Source organism: Leptopilina boulardi, unplaced genomic scaffold, assembly GCF_019393585.1.
Source record: "Leptopilina boulardi isolate dan_hultmark-lab unplaced genomic scaffold, ZJU_Lbou_2.1 LbouV2_327, whole genome shotgun sequence".
Lineage (NCBI taxonomy): Eukaryota > Metazoa > Arthropoda > Insecta > Hymenoptera > Figitidae > Leptopilina > Leptopilina boulardi.
This window is the reverse complement of record NW_026137893.1, coordinates 1102499-1124990: the sequence shown is the minus strand read 5'-3', so window position 1 is coordinate 1124990 and position 22492 is coordinate 1102499. Positions and strand designations below refer to the sequence as shown.

The window sequence follows — 22492 nt, the reverse complement described above, 5'->3', positions numbered from 1 at the left end:
TAAAGATTGTAAAAGAGTTGTAAAATTTTTTTAAATTACAATTTTTTTTATACTTCATTTTTATTTCATTTTTCATTCATAAATATAAAATATTTTTTTTCAATCTTATCTTTTTCATTGAATTGAAAAAAAAATTGTTAAAATATTCTTTTTCTTTAAATTAAAATATTTTTTTCTTAAATTCAATTTTTTTTTTCGAAGACAATAAAATAAATTAATCAACATTGCATATTTTTTTATTAAAAGAAACTAAAAAAGAAATTAATTTTTTTTTAAATAATTATTATACAGCGATAAAATAAGAAAATAATAAAATTTAACGATGTGGAGTCACTTGGAAATAATGTTAAACGCGCGATTCGCATTTACGCTACGTCATAATGCGACCGATGCATCTCGTCCACTCACAAATTACGTCACTTACAGGTGTGCTTTCCTCCTCGTATGTTTTATCTCATTTATAAACGCACGTGTTGCCTACATTCATTATTATTTTATTATTATTATTATTATTATTATTATTATTATTATTCTCGTTTAAACTGACATAAGATGAGCGTTCGATAAAATTTTATAACATATACACACACACACATACAAATGTCCATATTTATTAACGGAGAAGAATAAAAAAGAAGTTAAATTAAAAATTGACCTTGGAGAACATTGATATTTTATCAAAGTGCTATATATGACGTCACATCCGCATTGTCCACAACGTCACGTGTGATTACGTTCATTATAGATATATCGACACGTCAAAGGGAGAGTGACGATGAGGAGATTTTTTTTTCGTCCACATCGTTAAACACACGTATATTATATATATGATGAAAATAGAATAAAGAATATATAAAGGTCATTGATTGTTCCCTGACCCTGAATTCCTTAACACGATAAATTGACTGTAATTAGAGTTGATTATAAGTGCGATGTGAATAAAAAAAAAAAGTGCACGAAGATTATTTATTATTAATTATTTAATTATTTTTGTTTTTATAGAAATTTGATACCTATTATTACATTTAGTTAAATCTTTTTTAAACCCTTTTAGGATTTTGAATTTATTGTTATATTTTAAAATTTAAATTTTCCGCCAAAAATTGTATTCACGATGAGTGTAAAACCTATAGCGGACGATTCATGAAGCTTCAAAAGAAGTCTGTTTATTTTTAATGGACGTAAATCACATTGTAAAAATATTACTTATAATGTAGTAATATGTTATTTAATTAGTGTCATTCAGTGAATTTATGTGGAATATTTAGTGTTATTGGGAAATTTGAATATAAAAGTATTTTCAGTTAAAAATATTTAATTTTGTTAGTCATATTCCAGTTTAGTTCTTACAAAGAGTTGATATTAATAACACAATTCCCAGATAGCGCGTGAGCTTGCAGCAACCTTGCGGCAAGCTTTCCGCACAATATTGCCAACCTTGCACGGCAAACTTTCGGAAGCTTCAAATGTCCCACCTGACCCAAGCTTGCATGGTAAGCATACCGAAAGATTGCAGTGTAAGGTTGCTGAAAGATTGCACAATAAGATTATCGCAAGATTGCTCAGTAACCTTGCACGGTAAGCTTGTAGTAAGGTTGGTGCAAGGTTGCCAAATAACCTTGGTTTGAACCTAAAAAAATTTTTTTTTTTAACGTTTCGTCTAATTCATATTATAAAATTATGTAAAGTAAACGAAACATTAAAACAAAGAGTTTTTTTACGTTCAAACCAAGGTTATTTGGCAACCCTGCACCAACCTTGCTACAAGCTTACCGAGCAATCTTGCGATAATCTTATTGTGCAATCTTGCAGCAACCTTATACTGCAATCTTTCGGTAAGCTTACCATGCAAGCTTGGGTCAGGTGGGGCATTTGAAACTTGCGGCAAGTTTGCCGTGCAAGGTTGGCAATATTGCGCGGCAAGCTTACGTGCTATCTGGGAAACTACTTTGTAATCAATTATTTTCGTTCGCTATTTTAATTAATAAACCTCATTTTATTATTTTGTAAATTCCATTTTTATTTTACGATCCTTGGAAATTAAAAATGTAGAAAAAATCTATGTATATTAATTTTTAGGTTATGTGTACGTCTCATTGCAAATAGGGTACCTTCAATTTTTTTTATTATTATATTGCTTATAATTATTATTTTTTCAGTTACTATATTTATGGAATTAATATTAAAAACTAAATTTTAGGACTAAATTAAAAACCTATTAAATTCACGTTTGTAAACATTCAACGGAGACTTTCTTCAGATCACGTGACCCGAATACATGGTCGCAACTGCAGCGCCTCTATAGGTCATGCTCATCGCGAATACGCCATATTGGATCTAAACAATCATAAACATAACCTATAATTTTTTTTTGCTTCTTAGATCTGCTTCTATATAAATAGAATATAAATAAAACAATATAAATATAAATAATGGAATAATAAAATTATCAACTTTCAGAAACTTTTCTCTAATCTTTCGAAACTTTTTTTTAAATGCTTCCCAGTATTACATTTGTATTTTTTATTCTTATTTTGAATTTCACTTTTACATATCTGATGATGTCAAATGCGCTATTAAAACAAACACAAATAAATTGTTACAATGTCTCTGGTGTAACTAAATAAGTAATAAAAATGAGGAATTTATTTGAAATACAAATAAAAGCCATTTTACTATCTGGTTTATGGGCGCAATTACGCCAATGTGTATTTGTGCAAGCAATTCCAATTGTGATCCGTCATGAATGGAAACGACACTGGTCTAATTTTTCAGGCAACGATCGAACGCGATTCTTTATTCTCAATACCTATATTTTTTTTCTTTATGTATGTGACAGCTTCTCAGAATTTCAGTTAAGAAAATGCAAACTCACTTTTTCTATATATATATATACAAACATCAAGTCGTTTTAATCATTTTATTTACTTTTTTCTTCAAGTAGTTAAGTATATTGTCCATTTCAATTTTAATCAATTAAAAAAAATAAGTAAATCCATTTACACTTTCACCGAGGGGAAAATAAGTTGTTAATTGAGGTGTACACTTGTGTTGAATTATCTTGAATTACGTGAATTAACCGTCCAAATATTGATGTGAAAATTTCAATCAGAAAAGAAATAAAAGAAAGAGAATATCCTACACGAAATAGTACGAAGAACAGTTTTTCCTTCTCAGTATTCTCTGGCGGAAAAATTTTGGTTTTCCGCTCTTTGGAGTGAAAAATATCTTTAAGCAGCCCGAATTCCAAAGCTGATCGCATGAATTTATTAGGGGGATCATAATAATTAGACCACAAATTAGAGATGGCATTGAATTCTTGTAAAACAGTTTCGTCCACTATTTTAACATTTATACCTCATATTTAGCGCTGTACTCATTAACAACGTTATAATTATAATTTGACTGATGTTTAACATTTGCCATGTACTTCTCTCGAATCTCATATAAAAAGCTGTTAATCGAATGATGCCAATCATACCAATTGTTCCCAAGAGCAAGTACCAATATTCTTCAGACAGAATCATATATTATTAGAGCGTTTAAACGTCTTTGGAATAACAAATTTGTAACTGTTAATTCTAAGAATGATTATTTGCCCTTTTAAAAAATCTGAATCATTTAGGGAATCTGAATAAGATTTTACTTTATAAATAGATTCTAATTTAAAATCATACATACTCGGTTATATTTATTATATCATGCTTCATAATCAAAGATAGAAAATTCATGTTAACAACTGTCATAAGAGAATTCATTACTGGTTCATTTTCAAGAATAAACACCACCTGTCGAGGTTTCTTTTCGTTTAGGTGTTTTATCAATCCATTGTAATAATTATTTTTTGTAGATATTTCTAGGATTTTCGTCCAAAGAAAGCAACTAACAATAATATGTACTGTTGGATTCCAAATAATAAATTTGTAGATTTTTATTTAAAACTTTCTTTATTAATTTGGGAGTCCTTCTTCGAAAGCAGTCACGACTAATCTGACTTTTGGAAGATTACATGTAGCTTATATATTAGTGAGAAAGAAAGAAAAGATAAAAATATGACAAAGTTCTAGTCCTTACAAAGTTCAGTTTACATAGATATAAAATGACTAAGCCCTAGTCCTGTACATAATAATGATTCAATACTTATAAACTTTGCCCTTTTAGATAGTAGAAAAATAGAAATGAATTTGATCGTGAGAAAGACTCTTACAAATATAATATTACAATTTAAAAATACATAGACATATAACATCTCCCTTTTTTAGATTGAAGACGCAAGTGTTCAAATCTCTAGTAAAAAAAAATTATTATTTTTTTTTTTTATTTTTCCCTTTTTTTTTTTTTATTTATATTGTATTATATTTTTATTTATTTATTTTATATGTATTACAAAAATTACAATTAGATTTGTTGAATTTATATAGGTGTAGTACTTCTGCGAGATTTTATTTTGGATGTAGATGGTGAATGTAAAATTGGAATCGATGTAAAATCATCGATTTCTTCTGCTATGCTCCTCCTTCCGGCTTGCTCTATGTCCTCGCAGGAATTTCTTTTTGAATACACTACAACCTCCTTTGTGTGGAGATTAGAGTCGAAATTACAGTTGACGAAGTTTTTGATCGTTGGTGGTAAAATCTGTCCCGTAACTGGATCTGAAGTAAAGCAGCACCATTTTTTTATCCAGCGGAGACATCCGCACCATCGGCAACAGTTACCAATTATGAATAGTAACATGACTGATCCAATCATTGCTAAAAGAATTGTATACCACTTGGTATGGGTAACAATGAATGGTTCGTTTATACGTTTGTTAATTATTTCGTCGAGTTCATTTAATTTTTTATTTGAATATGTGAGGTCTGAGAGGTCGATGTTCGTTAGATGTATTGGTTTCAAAGGAATGGATTCAATATGTTTAATATCTACGTTTCTAATACAACAATCGTCTTGAATTATGCTGATATTAGGTATATGGAAAGTTACGTTTGTGTCAGCGAAGTTAGTTGTTTCTAATGCGTAACGATTGGTGTAACCCTTGCAGTGATCTTGTAACTTAACTAGACCTGTCTGATAAAGGATGACATCAGTTATTTCTTCTTTTGTGTTTCTACAGATGATTGTAAGTGTTGTTGGCCTCTGGAGTACGTAGAACCATTGATTATATCCTGCGTATTTCCAAGTTTCGATGATGGCCTTTGTAGTTTTAATCTGGCAATCCTCGGGCAGTTGATTAGTATGGGGTAGCAACAGTCTGACTTCACACTCAGGTTGATCCGTTACTTGTGTGACGTATGCGTCGAAACAGACGTACTTTCCCTTTAAATACTCGATACAATCCGACAATTTTTCCAAGGAAAGGAATTGGAGTTTTGATTGAGATAGTAAGAGATGTTGATATTTGGGAACAATGTAGGAAAATATTGAAGAATTTGCGTGTTGAATTGGAAGTGGGATTAAATGATAAAGATCAAAATGCATTTTTGATATCAGCGGAACTTGAATACTAAAAATAGTTATTTTACTAGTGTGAAATACATCAACTTTTAATAATTTATATAACATAGGAAAATGTTTTTCATCTGGAGTAATTAATAATTCATATTCTCCATGATATTTATTTAATTCTTCTAATAATATTTTAGGGGTAATTATTAATGGAGATAAAATATTATATTTAGCTAAATTTATAGCGTCTATATATTCACTATAATCTCTGGAAATTTTGTTTGCTAATTCCAGTATTGTAGACGTTTGAAATGTAGTCAATGTCTCTAATTGTAAAATTGATGTCTCGATATTAGTATTGGACATAAAATTGTTAATTTTTTCTGAATTAGAATTTAATATTTCTTCTTGACTTTTTAAAGAATATAATGAGTTATTAAAGTTTTTTATAGTATTAGAAACAATTTGTATTTGAGATTTCAGAAGAGTTTGTACTTGGTTATTATCATTTATTAATTTAGGAATACTTTCGGAATAGTATTCTGCATCATCGGCATCAGGTATACCGAATAACCAATTGACTGCATAAGAAACACCGTTCATTAAACCACGACGTTGACGATTTAAAAATTGAGTAGTCAATTGCTGAAGAATCTCATTTTTTCTATTTATTTCATTTATTAATTCGAATATTAACCGTAAAACCCTTTCACAATGAAAACTAACATGTCCTCGCGCGTAAGGCGCATCTGATAATTTCTTACAAAGATATTGGCTTTGAATGGCATTATTAACCATTATCATGCGAGCATCATTTAGATGTGTGAAATTAATGTGGGCTAAGAGTGTTAGTTTAGAATTTGATATCCTGGCTATTCCTTTTTTATCATAAAGAATTCCGCTTGTATGATTTAGTGGTGTGTTTGTGTAAGGTAAACTAAGGATGAGTTTTGGAAGTAGAAGGAAAAGAAAGATCGTCACTTTCATCTGGAAAATAATGTTGTAAAAGGTTAGTATGGTATGTAATTTCTCTTTTTCCTATTTGTACGCCTACAGTTTGATTACCATAAACTTTTGTTACTTTGTAGGGTCCTTTTACTCGAGGGGTTAATTTTTTACTCAGTCCAATTGTACTTTGTTTATTTAAAACACAAACGAAATCATTAACATTGAAAGTTTTGGGATTACTTTTCTTGTCGTAATTATTCTTGCTATTTGTTTTTGATTTTATTATATTTTCTCTAGCGATTTTAAATGAAACATTTAGCTTGTTTTTTAAAGCGCGAACATAATCATCATAAGAGTAATGAAATTTAGGCTCTTGTGTGATTGACGAAGGCAAGTACGCTTTTGATCCGAAAAGAAGTTCGTATGGCGTGAAATTAGTAGATTTGTGAGTTGACGTATTGTAGCTAAACATAGCAAATGGTAAGTACTCGTCCCAGTCTGTTTGGTCGTATTTGACATAGTGTTTTAGATAATCTTTTAAAGTGAGATGGGATCGTTCTAGTGCACCATTTGTTTGCGGGTGATAAGGTGTTGTCAACAAGTGTTTTGAATAGGTTTTGAATGGTTCACTTAATTTTGATTTTGGTTTAGACTTTTATTTATTTATTTATATAATTTTTGACTTAGAAATTTTATTGTGCAACTTTGATTTTTGAGCCACATTTAGATTTAGAATTTTGTTTTAAATTTAGGAATTAAATCTTTTAATTTAAACCTATTTATATATAACAAAATTGTTTTTATTCAGAATTTTGATTTAAAATTATCGATTTAAGATTTTGATTTAGAGTTCTGAATTTAAAATTATGATTTTTTGATTTTCTAATTCAACATTTTGTGTCAGAAATCTTGATTTAGGATTTTGATTTTAGAATTTGCGATTTAAGATTTTTGATTTAGAATTCTTGACTTAGAGTTGTGATTTAAGATTTTCTGATTTAAGATTTTCTGATTTAAGATTTTCTGATTTAAGATTTTCTGATTTAAGATTTTCTGACTTAAGATTTTCTGACTTAAGATTTTCTGATTTAAGATTTTCTGACTTAAGATTTTCTGACTTGAGATTTTATGATTTAAGATTTTCTGATTTAAGTTTTTCTGACTTAAGATTATCTGATTTAAGATTTTATGATTTAAGATTTTCTGATTTAAGTTTTTCTGACTTAAGATTATCTGATTTAAGATTTTCTGACTTAAGATGTTCTAATTTAAGATTTTCTGATTTAAGATTTTCTGACTTAAGATTATCTGATTTAAGATTTTCTGACTTAAGATGTTCTAATTTAAGATTTTCTGATTTAAGATTTTCTGACTTAAGATTTTCTGATTTAAGATTTTCTGACTTAAGATTTTCTGACTTGAGATTTTATGATTTAAGATTTTCTGATTTAAGTTTTTCTGACTTAAGATTATCTGATTTAAGATTTTCTGACTTAAGATGTTCTAATTTAAGATTTTCTGATTTAAGATTTCGATTTTAGGTTTTTGATTTGATTTTTAAATTTTAATTTTGGATCTTAGAATTTAGATTTTTTGATTTGAATTTTAAATTTTAAGTTCATCGGCCTTGAAATTAATTCGTATAGGATTACAGTTGATAACGTATTGATATTTGTTTAACTGAAATCGCCATCTGACGATTTTTGAAAATTGATTTTTACCATTAACACAGAAAATTAAAAGGCATTAAAATAAGCTGCAACGCTTATTATTTTTATTCAATTTTGCTTATTTTAATCCATTTTGGTATTAAAATAAGCAAAATTGGATTAAAATAAGAAGCGTTGCAGCTTATTTTAATGCCTTTTAATTTTCTGTGAAAGGGCCATTGAATTGGCCTGTGGTCAGTGTAAATCGTAAAGAGTTTACCGTGGAGATAAGGTCGAAAATTTCTAATGGTACAGATAACGGCTAAAAGTTCTTTCTCCATTGTTGAGTATTTTTGTTCTGCTTTATTCAATTTTCTTGAATAGTAAGTGATGGGTAGGTGATTAGAATCTTTTAATTGAAATAAGACACCTACAATAAAATGTTCTGAAAGGTATGGATATATTGCATGACCTGAATTTTCGCATGTTTGAATAAATTCGCGTTTATTAAGCTGAAGTTGTGATTGCTTAACGCAAAGTCTTTGAAAGACATTTGTTAATTTGTTTTCGTGATTTTCGGAAGATGATCCATGTATAACAATGTCATCGAGATAAACGAACCATTGATTTTTATTCAAACTTAGAAAAACAGAATTCATGTGTCTTTGAAAATACGCAGGTGCATTTTCAATGTGAGATGTCGAGAACGCGTCACCGATTATCTTATTTAGATTTCGATAGTCAATTACTATGCGTCGTTTACGCTTACAAAAAGCATTTAACTTGTTTGGAACTACCCAGAGTAGACTTGACCACGGATTCATAGAAGGACTTACGATATCTTGTTTGAGCATTTTATCTATTTGCCTACAAGCCTGAGCTTTATTTGTTTCGAGTTGGAAAAGAGGTATTGGTGATGGAAACGCCTTAATTGAGATCGTGTATTTGTCATAATCAATTTGACTTTTTTGGTTGTGGAAGAAATCGTGACCTAATAAACCGTCGAATGGAATATTTGTTAAATTATTTATTAGGTGGAATTTTGAATGAATAGAATTTTTGTAACATTGCAATTGAATTTCGATTTCGCCTAGAGTTTGAAGAGGCGAGGAAGGAGAGATACCATTTAAGATAATAGATTTAGGATTTATTATGTCATAAATTTTAAGACTCGTGTTCTTTATTAATGAAATAGAAGCACCGGTATCAATTATAAATTTTAGAGTTTTGTCACAAGAATTAGCAGAAGGTGATTTTAATAACACGTATGTTAAATCGTTAGTGTCAAGTAAAATGTTTGATCGTAAAAACGTATTGAATGTTTGACCGATTTGGTCAGAATTTGAAGTTGAAGGAATTGTAACGTCATTGTTACAAAGATTTTCATTGTTGGTGTTAATTTGAGAAGCTTGTTGAAAATTAACGCTTTGATTTGAGGGGCTATTATCTGAGTTTAAATTTTTATCGCGATTTTGATTTACCCATTGTCTTTTTCTACATTGTTCAATAAGATGACCAGGCCTTTTACAATATCTACATGATATATTAGATTTATTCGAATTAGATTGAGATGTATTTTGATTTGTTTCGTTATTAGAGAAATTTAAATGATTTATAGATTTGTTTTGAGAAGATTTATAATTTTTATTTTTATGATAGCAATCTTTAGCTAAATGGTTAGTTTTATGACAAATGTGACATTTTTGAGAAGAAAAATTGATTTTCATGCCTAGAGCTTTTTCTTCTGCTGTAGCAGCAGTGAGAGCGCTGTTTAAAGTTTTAAATTCGCGATATCTTAACATTTGAGAGATTTGTGGATGTGTATGATAAATAAAACGATTCAAAGTCATGTCGTTAATCATAGCAATTCTACCTTTTAAAATATCTTTATTAGTTTCAGTGGTATGAATTACGGCTAAGATTCTTGATGAGAGATCTTCTAATTTTTGATAATAAAAAGATACACTTTCGTTTGGTCTTTGTTTAATATTATTAAGTTCTTCAAGCAATTGATCTAATGATCTTTTATCTTGATACAAATTGAGTAACAATTCTGAAATCTCCTCCCAATTGGTGAGATTACAGTGAATATCTATTTGCTCTCGGGCTTTACCGATTATTTTACTTTTTACATATAATAAAAGGGGTGTTATTTGATTTTCCTTAGCTATTTCGAACACTGAATCTACTTGTTTAACAAAGCTTCTAATTTTGAATCTATCTCCGTCAAAATTGTCAGGTAGTAATTTAGTAAGAAATTCGAGTGATACTGAATTAATTACAGCACTTTGATCTGGATCAGGCATTTTTCTTCTCTTTTAGGAATTTGAAGAAATGAATTTGAAAGAATTGAGAAAAAGTCGGAATGCAATCGAATACCAAAAGTGTCAGTACTTACGTTGAAGATTCTCGGGTGATGGAGTTGCTAATTCCAAGACGTCAACCTGAGAATGTTGTCTCTGTTGTTGGAGTTGCTAATTCCAAGATGTCAACTTGATAATGTTGTCCCTGTTGTTGGAGTTGCTAATTCCAAGATGTCAACCTGGGAAATGTCGTCCCTTCTGTTGGAGTTGCTAGTTCCAATACGGCAGTCGGAAGTTCACTTTTTTTTTTGTAGTTGCTGACTCGTTCGCGGACCGAATTTCAACAATTAAAATTGTCACTCGTTTTTAGGATGGAGTTGCTAGTTCCAAGAATCACTAATATAGAGTATCGGACCAATCCGTATCCTCGTCGCCAAAAATTATGTTGGATTCCAAATAATAAATTTGTAGATTTTTATTTAAAACTTTCTTTATTAATTTGGGAGTCCTTCTTCGAAAGCAGTCACGACTAATCTGACTTTTGGAAGATTACATGTAGCTTATATATTAGTGAGAAAGAAAGAAAAGATAAAAATATGACAAAGTTCTAGTCCTTACAAAGTTCAGTTTACATAGATATAAAATGACTAAGCCCTAGTCCTGTACATAATAATGATTCAATACTTATAAACTTTGCCCTTTTAGATAGTAGAAAAATAGAAATGAATTTGATCGTGAGAAAGACTCTTACAAATATAATATTACAATTTAAAAATACATAGACATATAACAGTACACTTATTAACTTCATTGTGCACAACCACCATGTTGAAACTCTTCAGACAAAAAGACTAGAATGTAAGACCCGATTTCTGTCATCAGAAATTAGTCATGGTTAAGTCCAAAATTAGTATTATTTCTATAACTAGTAAATCCGGAGTTAATCCAATCTAATACTAAATTAATCAAATCATAAACAATCAGCAGTGAATGCAAAATTACCCTTGTTAAATCCGAAATCAATTCAGCAATTCCCAAATAGTGATTCCTTATGTACAATTAGTTAAGAATTTGCGCAGGTTATTTTTAATCCAACTCTTTCTTTAAAGAAACATGTTAAACACATTCATAGGAATGTTTAAACAATTCAAATAGAAAAGCTTTCTCTATTAATTTAAATACCCAGCTTGTGTATTTTTTGATATTGCATATGAGTTCAATATCCTAGCATGATGAATTGTTCAATTTATAAACGTAAACACACATTGTGCAACACACATTACGGATATTGGGTTTAATTTGCAGGGTCAATTAATCTGAGCTGGTGGATACATATAAATGTTTTTGTGTATTATTTTTATTTTCCTGAAACTTTGACGGTGAAATTGACAGATGTATTTGTTTATCAGTAACGTGTATTACACTCAATTGATCACATAATACATATATATGTTGAACTGATTCCTAAATGACTGTCGTAATAAATTCATCGTCTTTAATTGAAACCAATTATTCCCAAGACGAAAGTCCGAGAAATGATTTTTCTTTTCACAAATGGTTTAATGTCCCTAATGTTCGCAAAAAAATAACTTGACACTCTAATTCTCTCGTTTGTTTTCATTCTAGAGTTATTTTATTTACATTTAATTTTGTTGTTTTGGTAATAGTTTATAACACTTTTAAATAAATAATTATTTAATTTCAATAAGAAACATGAAAAGTCCAGTAAAATTAGTATTCTTAAATTCTGTAAATTCGAACCATAATTTTTTCTTGCTTAAACTCTTCACTGTGTAAATAAAAATAAATTACCTATCTAAGTTTCGTACAACGAACTCCAACCGAAACCCAAAAATTTTGTATGAAAAGTTTTTAAAAAAATAAATGAGTTACGGTGATCTAAAACAAAAATTTTAAAAATAACGCTGCTGCTTTCTACAGTACAATAAACTCTATACTTTATTTAATGAAAAGACAAAGTAAATGTTCTTAAAAAATCCATAATTTCTGAATTGCATATTATGTAAGAATTCGTGAACCACATGTTTTTCGACTTTTTAATATTGCTACTTGGATGTGAGAAAGCATTCCTTCGGCCAAATAAATAAGGAACTATTTTCAAGCATATTACCATTGGGAATCGTTTCAGGGTAATGATTGTTGCCAGCTTCTGAAAGAAGCAGACAAGCTTATGGATTCAAAAATTTACAAAACTATTAGATATTTCCCAAACATTACCCTATGTAAATTTATTAAAATCCATGGATAAAATAGTAAACTGCTGCTTTTCGTTAAAGAATGTTGGTTTGAATCTGAATCATTAAATTGATGAGTTCCGAAAAGCCTTGTTCAGAAAATGTTCAACAGTTTTTGCAGTTTTTCGGACATAATTCTGTCTAAGGCCTTTTTTCGGAGCAAGAAGGTAAATCTATTCGTGGACATTTCTTGGAAACTTGAAGAAGTCACAAAATTAATGACATTAATCATCAATCTTATCTAGAAAATCTAAAAAGAGTTCTGGTCTATCCACTAAAAACTACACCCTTTAGCTGGACAAATCCTCACACTACGGAACTGCCGTCAAGCTTTAAACTTTGTAGGTAAAGGTCCCTGGGATCTTGCTATCGCGACCCTTGCCGTTGCTTATCTTTCTGCCCTATTTATTCTTCGTTCATACGAGAGTCTTCTTGGACTCCTTAAAACCCATCCTGAAGACACCGCTTCCTGCGGTATTGCTTATGTTCGCCGTATCGTCATACTTTTCTCTACCTAAGAAGCAGCTTGAGCTCCTACTACAGTTTGCAAACTTATGATCGACTTCACCGCATTTGAAGCACATAGTCGATCCTTATGCGTCACTTTCCTGCTTCCTGGCTTCTGGAGCACTTGCGCCAATGCCTGTTAGACCCCTTCTTCCTGTGTAAGGTAATTTAGATCGCGGATCTCCAGTGTGACCTGTCGATCAACGTTCTGCACCTTCTTCATGCTTCCAACCGCTTTGGTGACAACAGCGGTAAACATTCTTCTAAGACACCTTATTGGAGTCTCGTCCGATTTTGATCATGAGATCTCCCTTTCTTGAAGGCCTTGCGCCTACGATCTGCGTGTGGCTGACGTCCGGATTCACTTTCCTCCGAAGTTTTCGCAGTACGTCGACATACGTTGTTCCTGTTGCGACTTGGATCACCATTGTAGATCCAATTGTAGTTTTCTTCTTACTAGTTTGCTTAGGATTCGTTTCTACCGTCACCTTCGTAATCTTTTTGACAAGAGGTTCCTCCTCTTGCTTTTTCTTCTTCACCTCGGCGTCAATCCTCTCCGGACTGACAGAGCTTTTTCTACGTTTCTGCGTGTCAAAGCCGTTTCTCATGGATACGCTCTCTTTTCCTGTTTCGCTCTTCTCGGATTACCTCCGTATTACCTATAGCGGCACCGAGATTGCTCTCTCCATTATCTGCTAGGTCGTGGTTTGTCTTGATTTCACTGGCAAGATCTTGAAGAGTCTTAATTCCGTCCTTAAAAGTCATGTTGACATTCTTCATACATTTTGATGTTTAAATTTTGTTTTCGACTGTTGACATTCTTCTAAACTTCACAAGTCTTAACCATCTTGTCGATCTCCTATTCGATCCTCTGAAGACACTGTGCTTCCTCCTGCCTAAGCTTTAAACACTTCTCGCGTTCTTCTTCGATTATCTCGTTGTCTAGGTTAGATGGAATGAAACTTCTTCTGCTGCTGACACTAGAAACGCTTGAAGCGCTTCCTCCTCCTCCTGCAGCACTGTTGTCACTGTGTTTTGACGCTGGGAAGCCAACTTTCGCACTTCCAGCAGCGCCGGCACTGAGGTATCCCTCCTCTGCATCATAAACGTCTTTATTTAATCCTTTGCTTTCCATATATCTTTTTTTCCTTACCTTACATCTTGGTTTTTGGATGTTCTTTAGTAAAAAGGCCCACCACCACAACAAGTTCTACCATAAATTGACAAGACTCTTGGTAGCGGACAACCATCGGCAGATTTGATTTTGTATCCTGAGATGATACTTAAAAACATAATGCAAAAGATCAGGAATAGAACCGTTTCATTATACCGCTTTGATAAAAAGATTGGCACAGTGTCCATCCCGAAAGGATGTCTGTACACAGACATAAGAAAAAATAAAGCAGGAGTCTTATCACAGAACAGCTCAGGTTGACCACTCGTACAGTTTGGGGTCCACCGCTATATTGTTATAATCCGAAATTATAACGATACTCTATCCTTTTATTGAATCCTTATATGTCCTATGTAATTGGTCAAATCTAGTGGCTAATATCATTGAGGGAGGAGATCAAGTAGACACTATAGATTTCTTCAAGACCACACAATTTTTGTTGCTAAACTTAACGTCCTGGTTTTTGCTAAAGATATGCTTTGTTGGGTCAGAATTTATAGATACTTATCTGTAAGAGTATAGAATATGATTAATCTGACGTTTTTTAGCCACCTCTAGTGTTCCTCAAGGTTTGCATCTGAATCCTCTACTTTTTTATTGCATTTGTAAATGACACTACACCAATATTTAATATCAGCAATTCGGGGACGTAATGGGATTACCTAATCTTCAATGGCTGTAAAAACAATTGTAACCTATCTTAAATATATTAACCCAAAAATACCATTAAAAATGGTAATAAATAAAAATCATAACAAAAATACCCAATACCATTTTATATTAAAAAAATATGTTTCTTGTGATAGTCATTTAATTTCTAAATTTAATTGCGAAAAAATAGAAAAATAAAAATTTAATCTAGACAAAAACCTCGCCTGTATAGGTACTATAATGTAAAGAAAGCTGATACAAAGGGATAAAAATAAATTTTTGCACCTCTTGTTAAAAGAGAGAGAGAGAGAAAAGTGATTTTATTGGGAATTTAAATGGCTTGTAACGGGCGTCCAATCAACGTAATGACGCTTGTATATATATATATACATGTTTCCATACACCAGGCCACAGTTGCAACATTAAGCTATACTATTAATAAACTATCTCTTTGGTTCTCCGATCAGTCGTGCGTCACTGTCGGTAAGCGTCAATGAGGATGTCTTTGAAATATATAGTCCAACTGTGGGACACCGGTGCATTTACCCTCGAATTGACCTCAAACTTCACAATAATGAATGAACCACTTTTACGCCATTGCCAACCATTATTTTTACTAATGTTCGTCAATACATGTTTAACAAAAATATTACTTATTTTTAATTAACGAAATTTTTTTTTAATTTGTAGGTTTTCTTCTTTAATTAAAGGAGCATAGAGGCACGAACATAACCTTAAAATTGAAAAATGATTTTTAACGCAAAAAATTCAAAATGGCGCATACAATATGGAGACAGGTATTTTTAAAATTGACTGGATTCACTTGAAATTTGCTATTCGGGGGGGGGGGGGGGGTCGGGATCGCTGATTACGAATCTAATGTCAGTTTTTAAAAATTAAAAATGGAATATCCAATGTGGCGGCAGTTAATTTTGAAAATCGATCGGATTCACGTGAAACTAGTTATTCGGGGTTTTTTGAAGTCGTTGATTACGAATCTTTAGTAACCCGGGTAGAAATTTTGTCATGGTCCAAACCTGGGCTAAATCGGGCGTTCATAAAATTGGCATGAAACGCCTTATCTGATTTGGGCCATAAGATGAAGCCTGAAGCCTAAGATTTTGACGCTTCCTAGGTCTGGCCCATATTGGATGAGGCGTTTCAAGCCATTTTTGGGTCAAATATGTCAATTTCTACAGGGGGAGATTTAAAAAATTCAAAATGATGAATCCAATATGGTGGTTAAAAAAAATCTTATTTTTGTTAATGTAAGAAAAAATATTCAAAATGACGGTATTAATCCTCAATTTTGATTTCTGAAAATCTGACATCATTTGTAAGCATGGATCACGAAAACCGCTAAGTAACGAGTTTCAGGTGAATTTTAATTTTAAAAAATTTGAAAACCTAACAATAAAAATTTTCAAAAAATGTCATAAAATATGGCCATAACTTTTTGGTTTTTAATTTTTTTTGCTTCTCAATTCTGCTTGCAGATTCTGAAAAATATAAGGAATAATACTTTTGAAATTTTTGATGATCTCAGTTCATCTATATATAATTATATTATTTTCAAATTCTCTTGTTGTGACAAAAATGGAAAAATAAAATTTTAATTTTTTTACGTTTCAATTGATCTCACATATGCTATTCGAATGGAAGCGGAAATCACGCAAGACATTTGCGTTTGGTATCTACAATCAAATGACGCGTGAACTTGGCAACGATTTCTCCCATTTATTACGTGTGTCCCACCCGCGCTTAATTTTGTCCCTGTGCCCGCAGAATGTCGACCTCCAACTGTCTCCATGATAAATGCAATTGTTTTTTTTTTTTTTTTTTTTTTCAAAACAAAAGTCCCATGAAACGCATTCATTTTTTTGTTATCTATTTGCAGCATTAGATACATATTATAATTTTTTTTTTATTTCATTCTTATGAATTAATTTACAACTAAAAATATGAATTTAATTAAAAATATCGTTGTTTTAATTTTATAATAATAGTTATAATAATAATTACCCTAAAAGAATGAAAAATGTTAATTGAATAAAATTTTTTATTCAAAAGAAATGAATTTGTAACTATTTTTTTGAAACGTTTGCATTTCATAATCGGATATTAATATAATTTGTAATTTTGTCATTTTTATAATAAATCATTGTGGCAAATGGAAAATTGTCCATTAAATATATATTGAGGAAGAGAAATTGCAAAAGATCACAAACGATGTCAGTCAAGATTCAAAATATGATCCTCTTAAAACTAAAATTTACAAATATTGAGAGCATTTGCAACTATGAGGGAACACTGTCCTAGTTTCATGCATCTAATCTCTGTCCGACAAACTTTAACATTTTGGCAAGCTTCACTCATTAACCTGGCTTGATATTACGTCACGATACGATGACTTACTCATGCGACACTTAAAATCAGTGTTTTTTTTCCTTCCTAAAATGTATGCTTTTCACCATTAATTATTATCACATAACTTCATTTAAATATATTAAATTCAATTTATTAATATAGTTATTCATATATACGTACCTTATCAAAATCTCAAAACTGAGGAATTTTTTTTTAACAATTTAACGTAAACAAAATTATGATTAAAATTAATTTACAACCAATTTTAGAAGATCTTGTTATATGCATTTTGTAGAAAAACGATGTTGATTTAAAATCTTTTTTTAAATAATTATTTTTTTAACATTTTAATTCTTTTTTCTTTCAACTCAGACAAAAATCACAATTTTTATCTAATTTTAATAAACAAGGACTTATTTAATTCAGTGAAATCTACTCTACAATCGCTTATATTTTTATATTGTTCAACAATAAGTTGTAAAAAAATTATTTACTAAATAAAATTTCAATTATTTCTAAATTATTTAACAACTTACTTTTAACAATATAAAAATTCAAGCAATTGTAAAGAATGTCTTACTGAGTAAAATAAGAAAATTAGATAAAAATTGTGATTTTTGTCTACGCTGAAAGAAAAAACATTAAAATGTTTTAAAAAATAATTATTTAAAAAAAGATTTTAAATCAACATCGTTTTTTTGCAAAATGCATATATAACAAGATCTTCTAAAATTGGTTACAATTAATTTTAATCATAATTTTGTTTGCGTTAAATTGTTAAAAAACAATTTCTCATTTTTCAAGTTATGTTAACGTGTACCATTCCTTCTTAAAAACTAAAAAATAATTTAAGGAAAAAATTTGCCTTACTGAATATTTTTTTCAACTATATCACTTTGTAAGTGAGCAAATTGATTTTCACAATAAAAAAAGTAGAAAATAGATAGAACGAAAAGAAAATTACAATTAGGAATGAATAACTTTAGAAATATAACATATCTTCTATTGACTAGATTTAAAAATTAAATATCTTTAATTTATCAAAGGATCATGCAATGAATTATTAAAAAATGTTGTAACCTTAGTTTAAAGAAAATTCTATATTTTTATTAAAAAATCTAATCTCTTTTATATTTATTAAATAGTTTTTTACAATATGTCATGGTATCACTATTATCTGAAAATACAAAAAACTCCTCAGTGTGTCAACAGTATATTTATATATGTGATCGTATCTGAAAAAGGGGTGTTATCAATTAAAATATCGAATTTTTTTTTTCTGTCGATTTTAAAAAAAGGACACTAATTACAAATCCAACAACAAGTATTCAAAATACAAAATATCCGATTCACAAAATACGAATATATTATTCAATCTATAATCAGCTATCCTAAAAATTCACGAATAACGACTTTAAAGCAAATATGTTAAACTTAAAGAAAAAAATTTGCTACATTGTAACCATCATTTTGAATTTTAAAAAACTAACATCGGATTCGTAATCAGCGACCCCAAAAACCCCCAAGTAACAAGTTTCAAGCGAACCTGATCAATTTTTGACAAATTTTCCGCCATATTGGATCCGACATTTTGAATTTTTAAAAACTGACAACAGATTCGTAATCAGCGACTCCCAAAACCTCCGAGTAAGAAGATTCAAATGAATTTGATCAATTTTCAAAACTACTTGTCGACATATTGGATCCGCCATTTTGAATTTTGTAAATATCAAGTCAAATTCGTAATCAGTGACCACAAAAACCGCTACATAACAAATTTCACGCAAATCCGATCAATTTTTGAAAAAATCGTCCATGTTGGATTCGCCATTTTGAATTTAAATTTTTTTTTAAAAACTAACATTGGATTCGTAATCAGCGACCCCAAAAACCCCTAGTAACAATTTTTTAAGTAAATTAGATGAACTTCAAAAAATGTCCGCCATTTTGAATTAATTATTTAAAAATACGCCCGCCATATTATATCCGCCATTTTGAATTTTGAAAATCTGAAGTCAGATTTGTAATCGGCGAACGCAAAACCCCCCGAATAATAAATTTTGAACAAATCCGATCAATTTTTCATCAATATGCCGCCATATTTGATCCGACATTTTGAAATTTTGTAAATCCGGTCAATTTTTATAAAAACCTGCCGCAATTTTGAATTTTGAAAAATTTACACCGAATTTACACTCATCATTTATTTTGATCGATAACACCTGCTTTTTTCAGAACGCAATCACAATTATAATTTTGATAAGAAGAACATTTATCTTTACATTGTCTTTTATCACTATTTTCCCTTCAACTTTTTTTTCTCAATGCACTTTCCAGAACTAGAATCAGTTTCATTACCTCTTGGACTTGCCTTCTCCTTCATTTCTAATGATTTCCTCTCTTTTACATTGACACAATTACCATTACTTCTTCCATTTTCATTTCTGACAAATTTTTTAGTCAATTTTTCACCACGACCCTTACTACTTTCTCTATCGTTAATTCCACTTTGCCTTTTACTAACGCCACTAAAAGATTCATCACGTCCCTCAGACTTCTCTTCAGAACTCTTTGATTCCATTTGCATCATTGTAATTGGCGACTGAACAGTTTCCATACAATGTTGAGAATTTTTTGAATCTCGCGAACTTCCAAGATCATCGGTGGAGTTGAATTTAGTCAATGAAGGTGGTATACGAAATTCCTTGCAACTTTCGTCCTCAGAACCCAGACCAAGAACATCGTCAATATTCATAGAAAATGAAAGAGTACTTAGGGAAGCATCAGGAAGAAGGGAAGAGTCTTCGAAATTTGGATAATCATCCCTTAGAGACGAGGGATTAGGATCATCTGAAGACGAAAGTTCTTTATTTAAATTTTTAGCGGAAGGAATCAATTTGTCACTTATGGAAGATGAGAGTTCCTTCTTTCTTTCAAAAGAATAAAACGTCTTAAGATGAGGATTATCATCATTGTTTGTTGAAGATTTCATCTCTTCTTGATTCCCTTTACCATTCTCATGGATTTTGTTTTTTGATAATTTCTCGACAGTCTTGGAGATTTTCACATCAGTCACTTCCTCGAAAAAAGTTGAGGATCTTTGGCAAAAGTCTATAATTTTTTTCTCTTTAATTACATTAACCTCCTGTACCTTTTCCATGTCCTTAGCCTCTTTGAAAGTTTCCATCTTCTCCTTCTCTACATCCTTAATTTCTCCTTCTCCTTCATGTTCCTCTATTCCCTCTAATTCCTCTTGATTCATCACTTGATCTCTTCCCTCCTTTAAAGATTCTTCAAGAAAAATAAATTCCTCCTCCTCCTCCTTTGAAGTTAACGACGAATTGGTGACAATTTTATACTCCTCAATGAATATCGAACTCGTCTCCTCCAAACTTGTTACATCCTCTATTATAATTCTTTTGGGACTTCCAGGTATGGCTAACGGTTCCCGAATACTCTCATGGGAATTATTTTTAAGATTTACTTCGATTTTTTCCAACGGTACTTGAGAAACATCTTCAGGAGAATTATCCTCGACGCTCGTTATAAAATTAAGATAATTATTCTCGAGCATTGGATCTTCCTTGGCGAAAAGGATGTCGAGAATAGGTCCAAGTTTGGGATTAAAATCCAAATTAAATGATGATTCCTTAGGAAAGATATTCTCCACATGTGGAGGAGAATGTGTGAAACCATTGGGAATGGGATAAATTCCTTGATGGCAAAAATAGTTCAAATCATGTTGAAAGTAACAATGAGATTCTTCTGCAAGATTTTCTTTAGGTTCATCAATTGGATATTTGGGTTCATCAATATTTTCACCACTTTTACTAAACTTTTCTTCCATTTTAGTTTCGTTAATTATTTCTTTCCTTCCACTAATTGTTTCCTTCTCTTTTCCTATCCCGTTGAATATTCTTTCACCGCTGGATAACTGTTCCTCTCCTCCATTAACCAATTGGTTTGTATTAATTGTTTGACTTGCTTTTTCCACTCCATTAATTTTTTCTCTACTAATTTGCCCTTCTTTTTTCGAATTCTCCTCCTTTCTTTCGATCTCTATAATCTGATTTGAATTTCGATCTTTGTCTTTTTCCCTTCTCATTGAAAATTGACTCCTTCCGCTATTTTTCTCAATTCCGTTACATTTAGCTGCTCCATTCTCTTTAATTTTTCCGCTGTTATTTTTTGTTTCCACTTCCCTTTCTCTATGAGTTTCTCTCTTTAAGTATCTTTTTACCTCTTTTCTTTCATCTTTCTCTTTTCCAAACTCTCTTCTTTCACTGTTTGCTTTTCTTCTCCCACTGTTTGTTTCTAATTCCATACTCTGAATCTGTCCTCCATTTCTTTTGGTGGATTCATTTTTTATTTCTCTATCTTTGTTTCCTTCCTTTTCCCTCCTAGCTCCACTTGTTTCTTTTCTTACCTCTCCAATTGTTTCCCTCCTCCTCTCTCCTTCGAATTTCTTTTTTCCCAATGAAAATTTATCTACTCCATTCTCTAAAATTTTTGTACTCCTACTATTTTGTCTAATTCCATTGCATATAATTGATTCATATTTAGCTTCATCTTGAATTTCCCTTAATTTTTCATCTTTCTCCTCTTCTTTTCCAAGTGACTTTAATTCTATTCCATCATTTATTACATCATTTTCTTTTATTACATTTTCCTTTCTCTTATCTTCTCTCATTCTTATTGTTGTCTCTTTTACAATTTCCTCTTCCTTCCCTTTCTGTTGATTTTCCTTCGGTTCCTTTGCTTCTTTTTGACCTCCCTTTCCACTTTCTGCTTCCTTTCCTCTTCCTTTAGGACCTTTCCCACCTTCATCATCCTCCTTTTCCTTATCTCGCAATTTTTCCCTCCCTCCTCTAGCACTTCCGGGTAATTTCTTCCCCCTGTGGCGTCGATTTTCAAATTGAAAAACAGGCAATGGAATGCAATCGTGAAATTCACCGGTATGTTGAAGTCCCCCTTCGGCAAACGCATTTTCCAATGAGAGTGTCGGCCTTTGAATGGCATCTTCTCTTCTTAGACGTTTTCTATTTGTTGATTGACGAGTATTATCATCAAATGATTTCAGTGTTACCTCTTCAATTGGTGATAAAAGTGATTCTGTTATTGTTGTACCAGGATCGACCTAAGTAACAATTTCACAAAAAAAAATGATTTTCTTTTAAAGACCATCAGGTGCGA

The 22492-nt window shown here is 31.0% G+C and overlaps 1 protein-coding gene across 1 annotated transcript in view; it reads right to left on the bottom strand.

Annotated features, from left to right (window-relative positions):
- Positions 1-18423: 18423 nt before the first annotated feature.
- The window catches only part of LOC127285010 (titin homolog), a 32616-nt gene continuing 28547 nt past the window's right edge, over positions 18424-22492 (bottom strand). The window contains exon 4 of the mRNA XM_051310770.1: positions 18424-22436. Within this exon, the coding sequence (XP_051166727.1) occupies positions 19596-22436 (2841 nt within the window). The 3' untranslated portion in view covers positions 18424-19595. The remainder of the gene's footprint in view (positions 22437-22492) is intronic.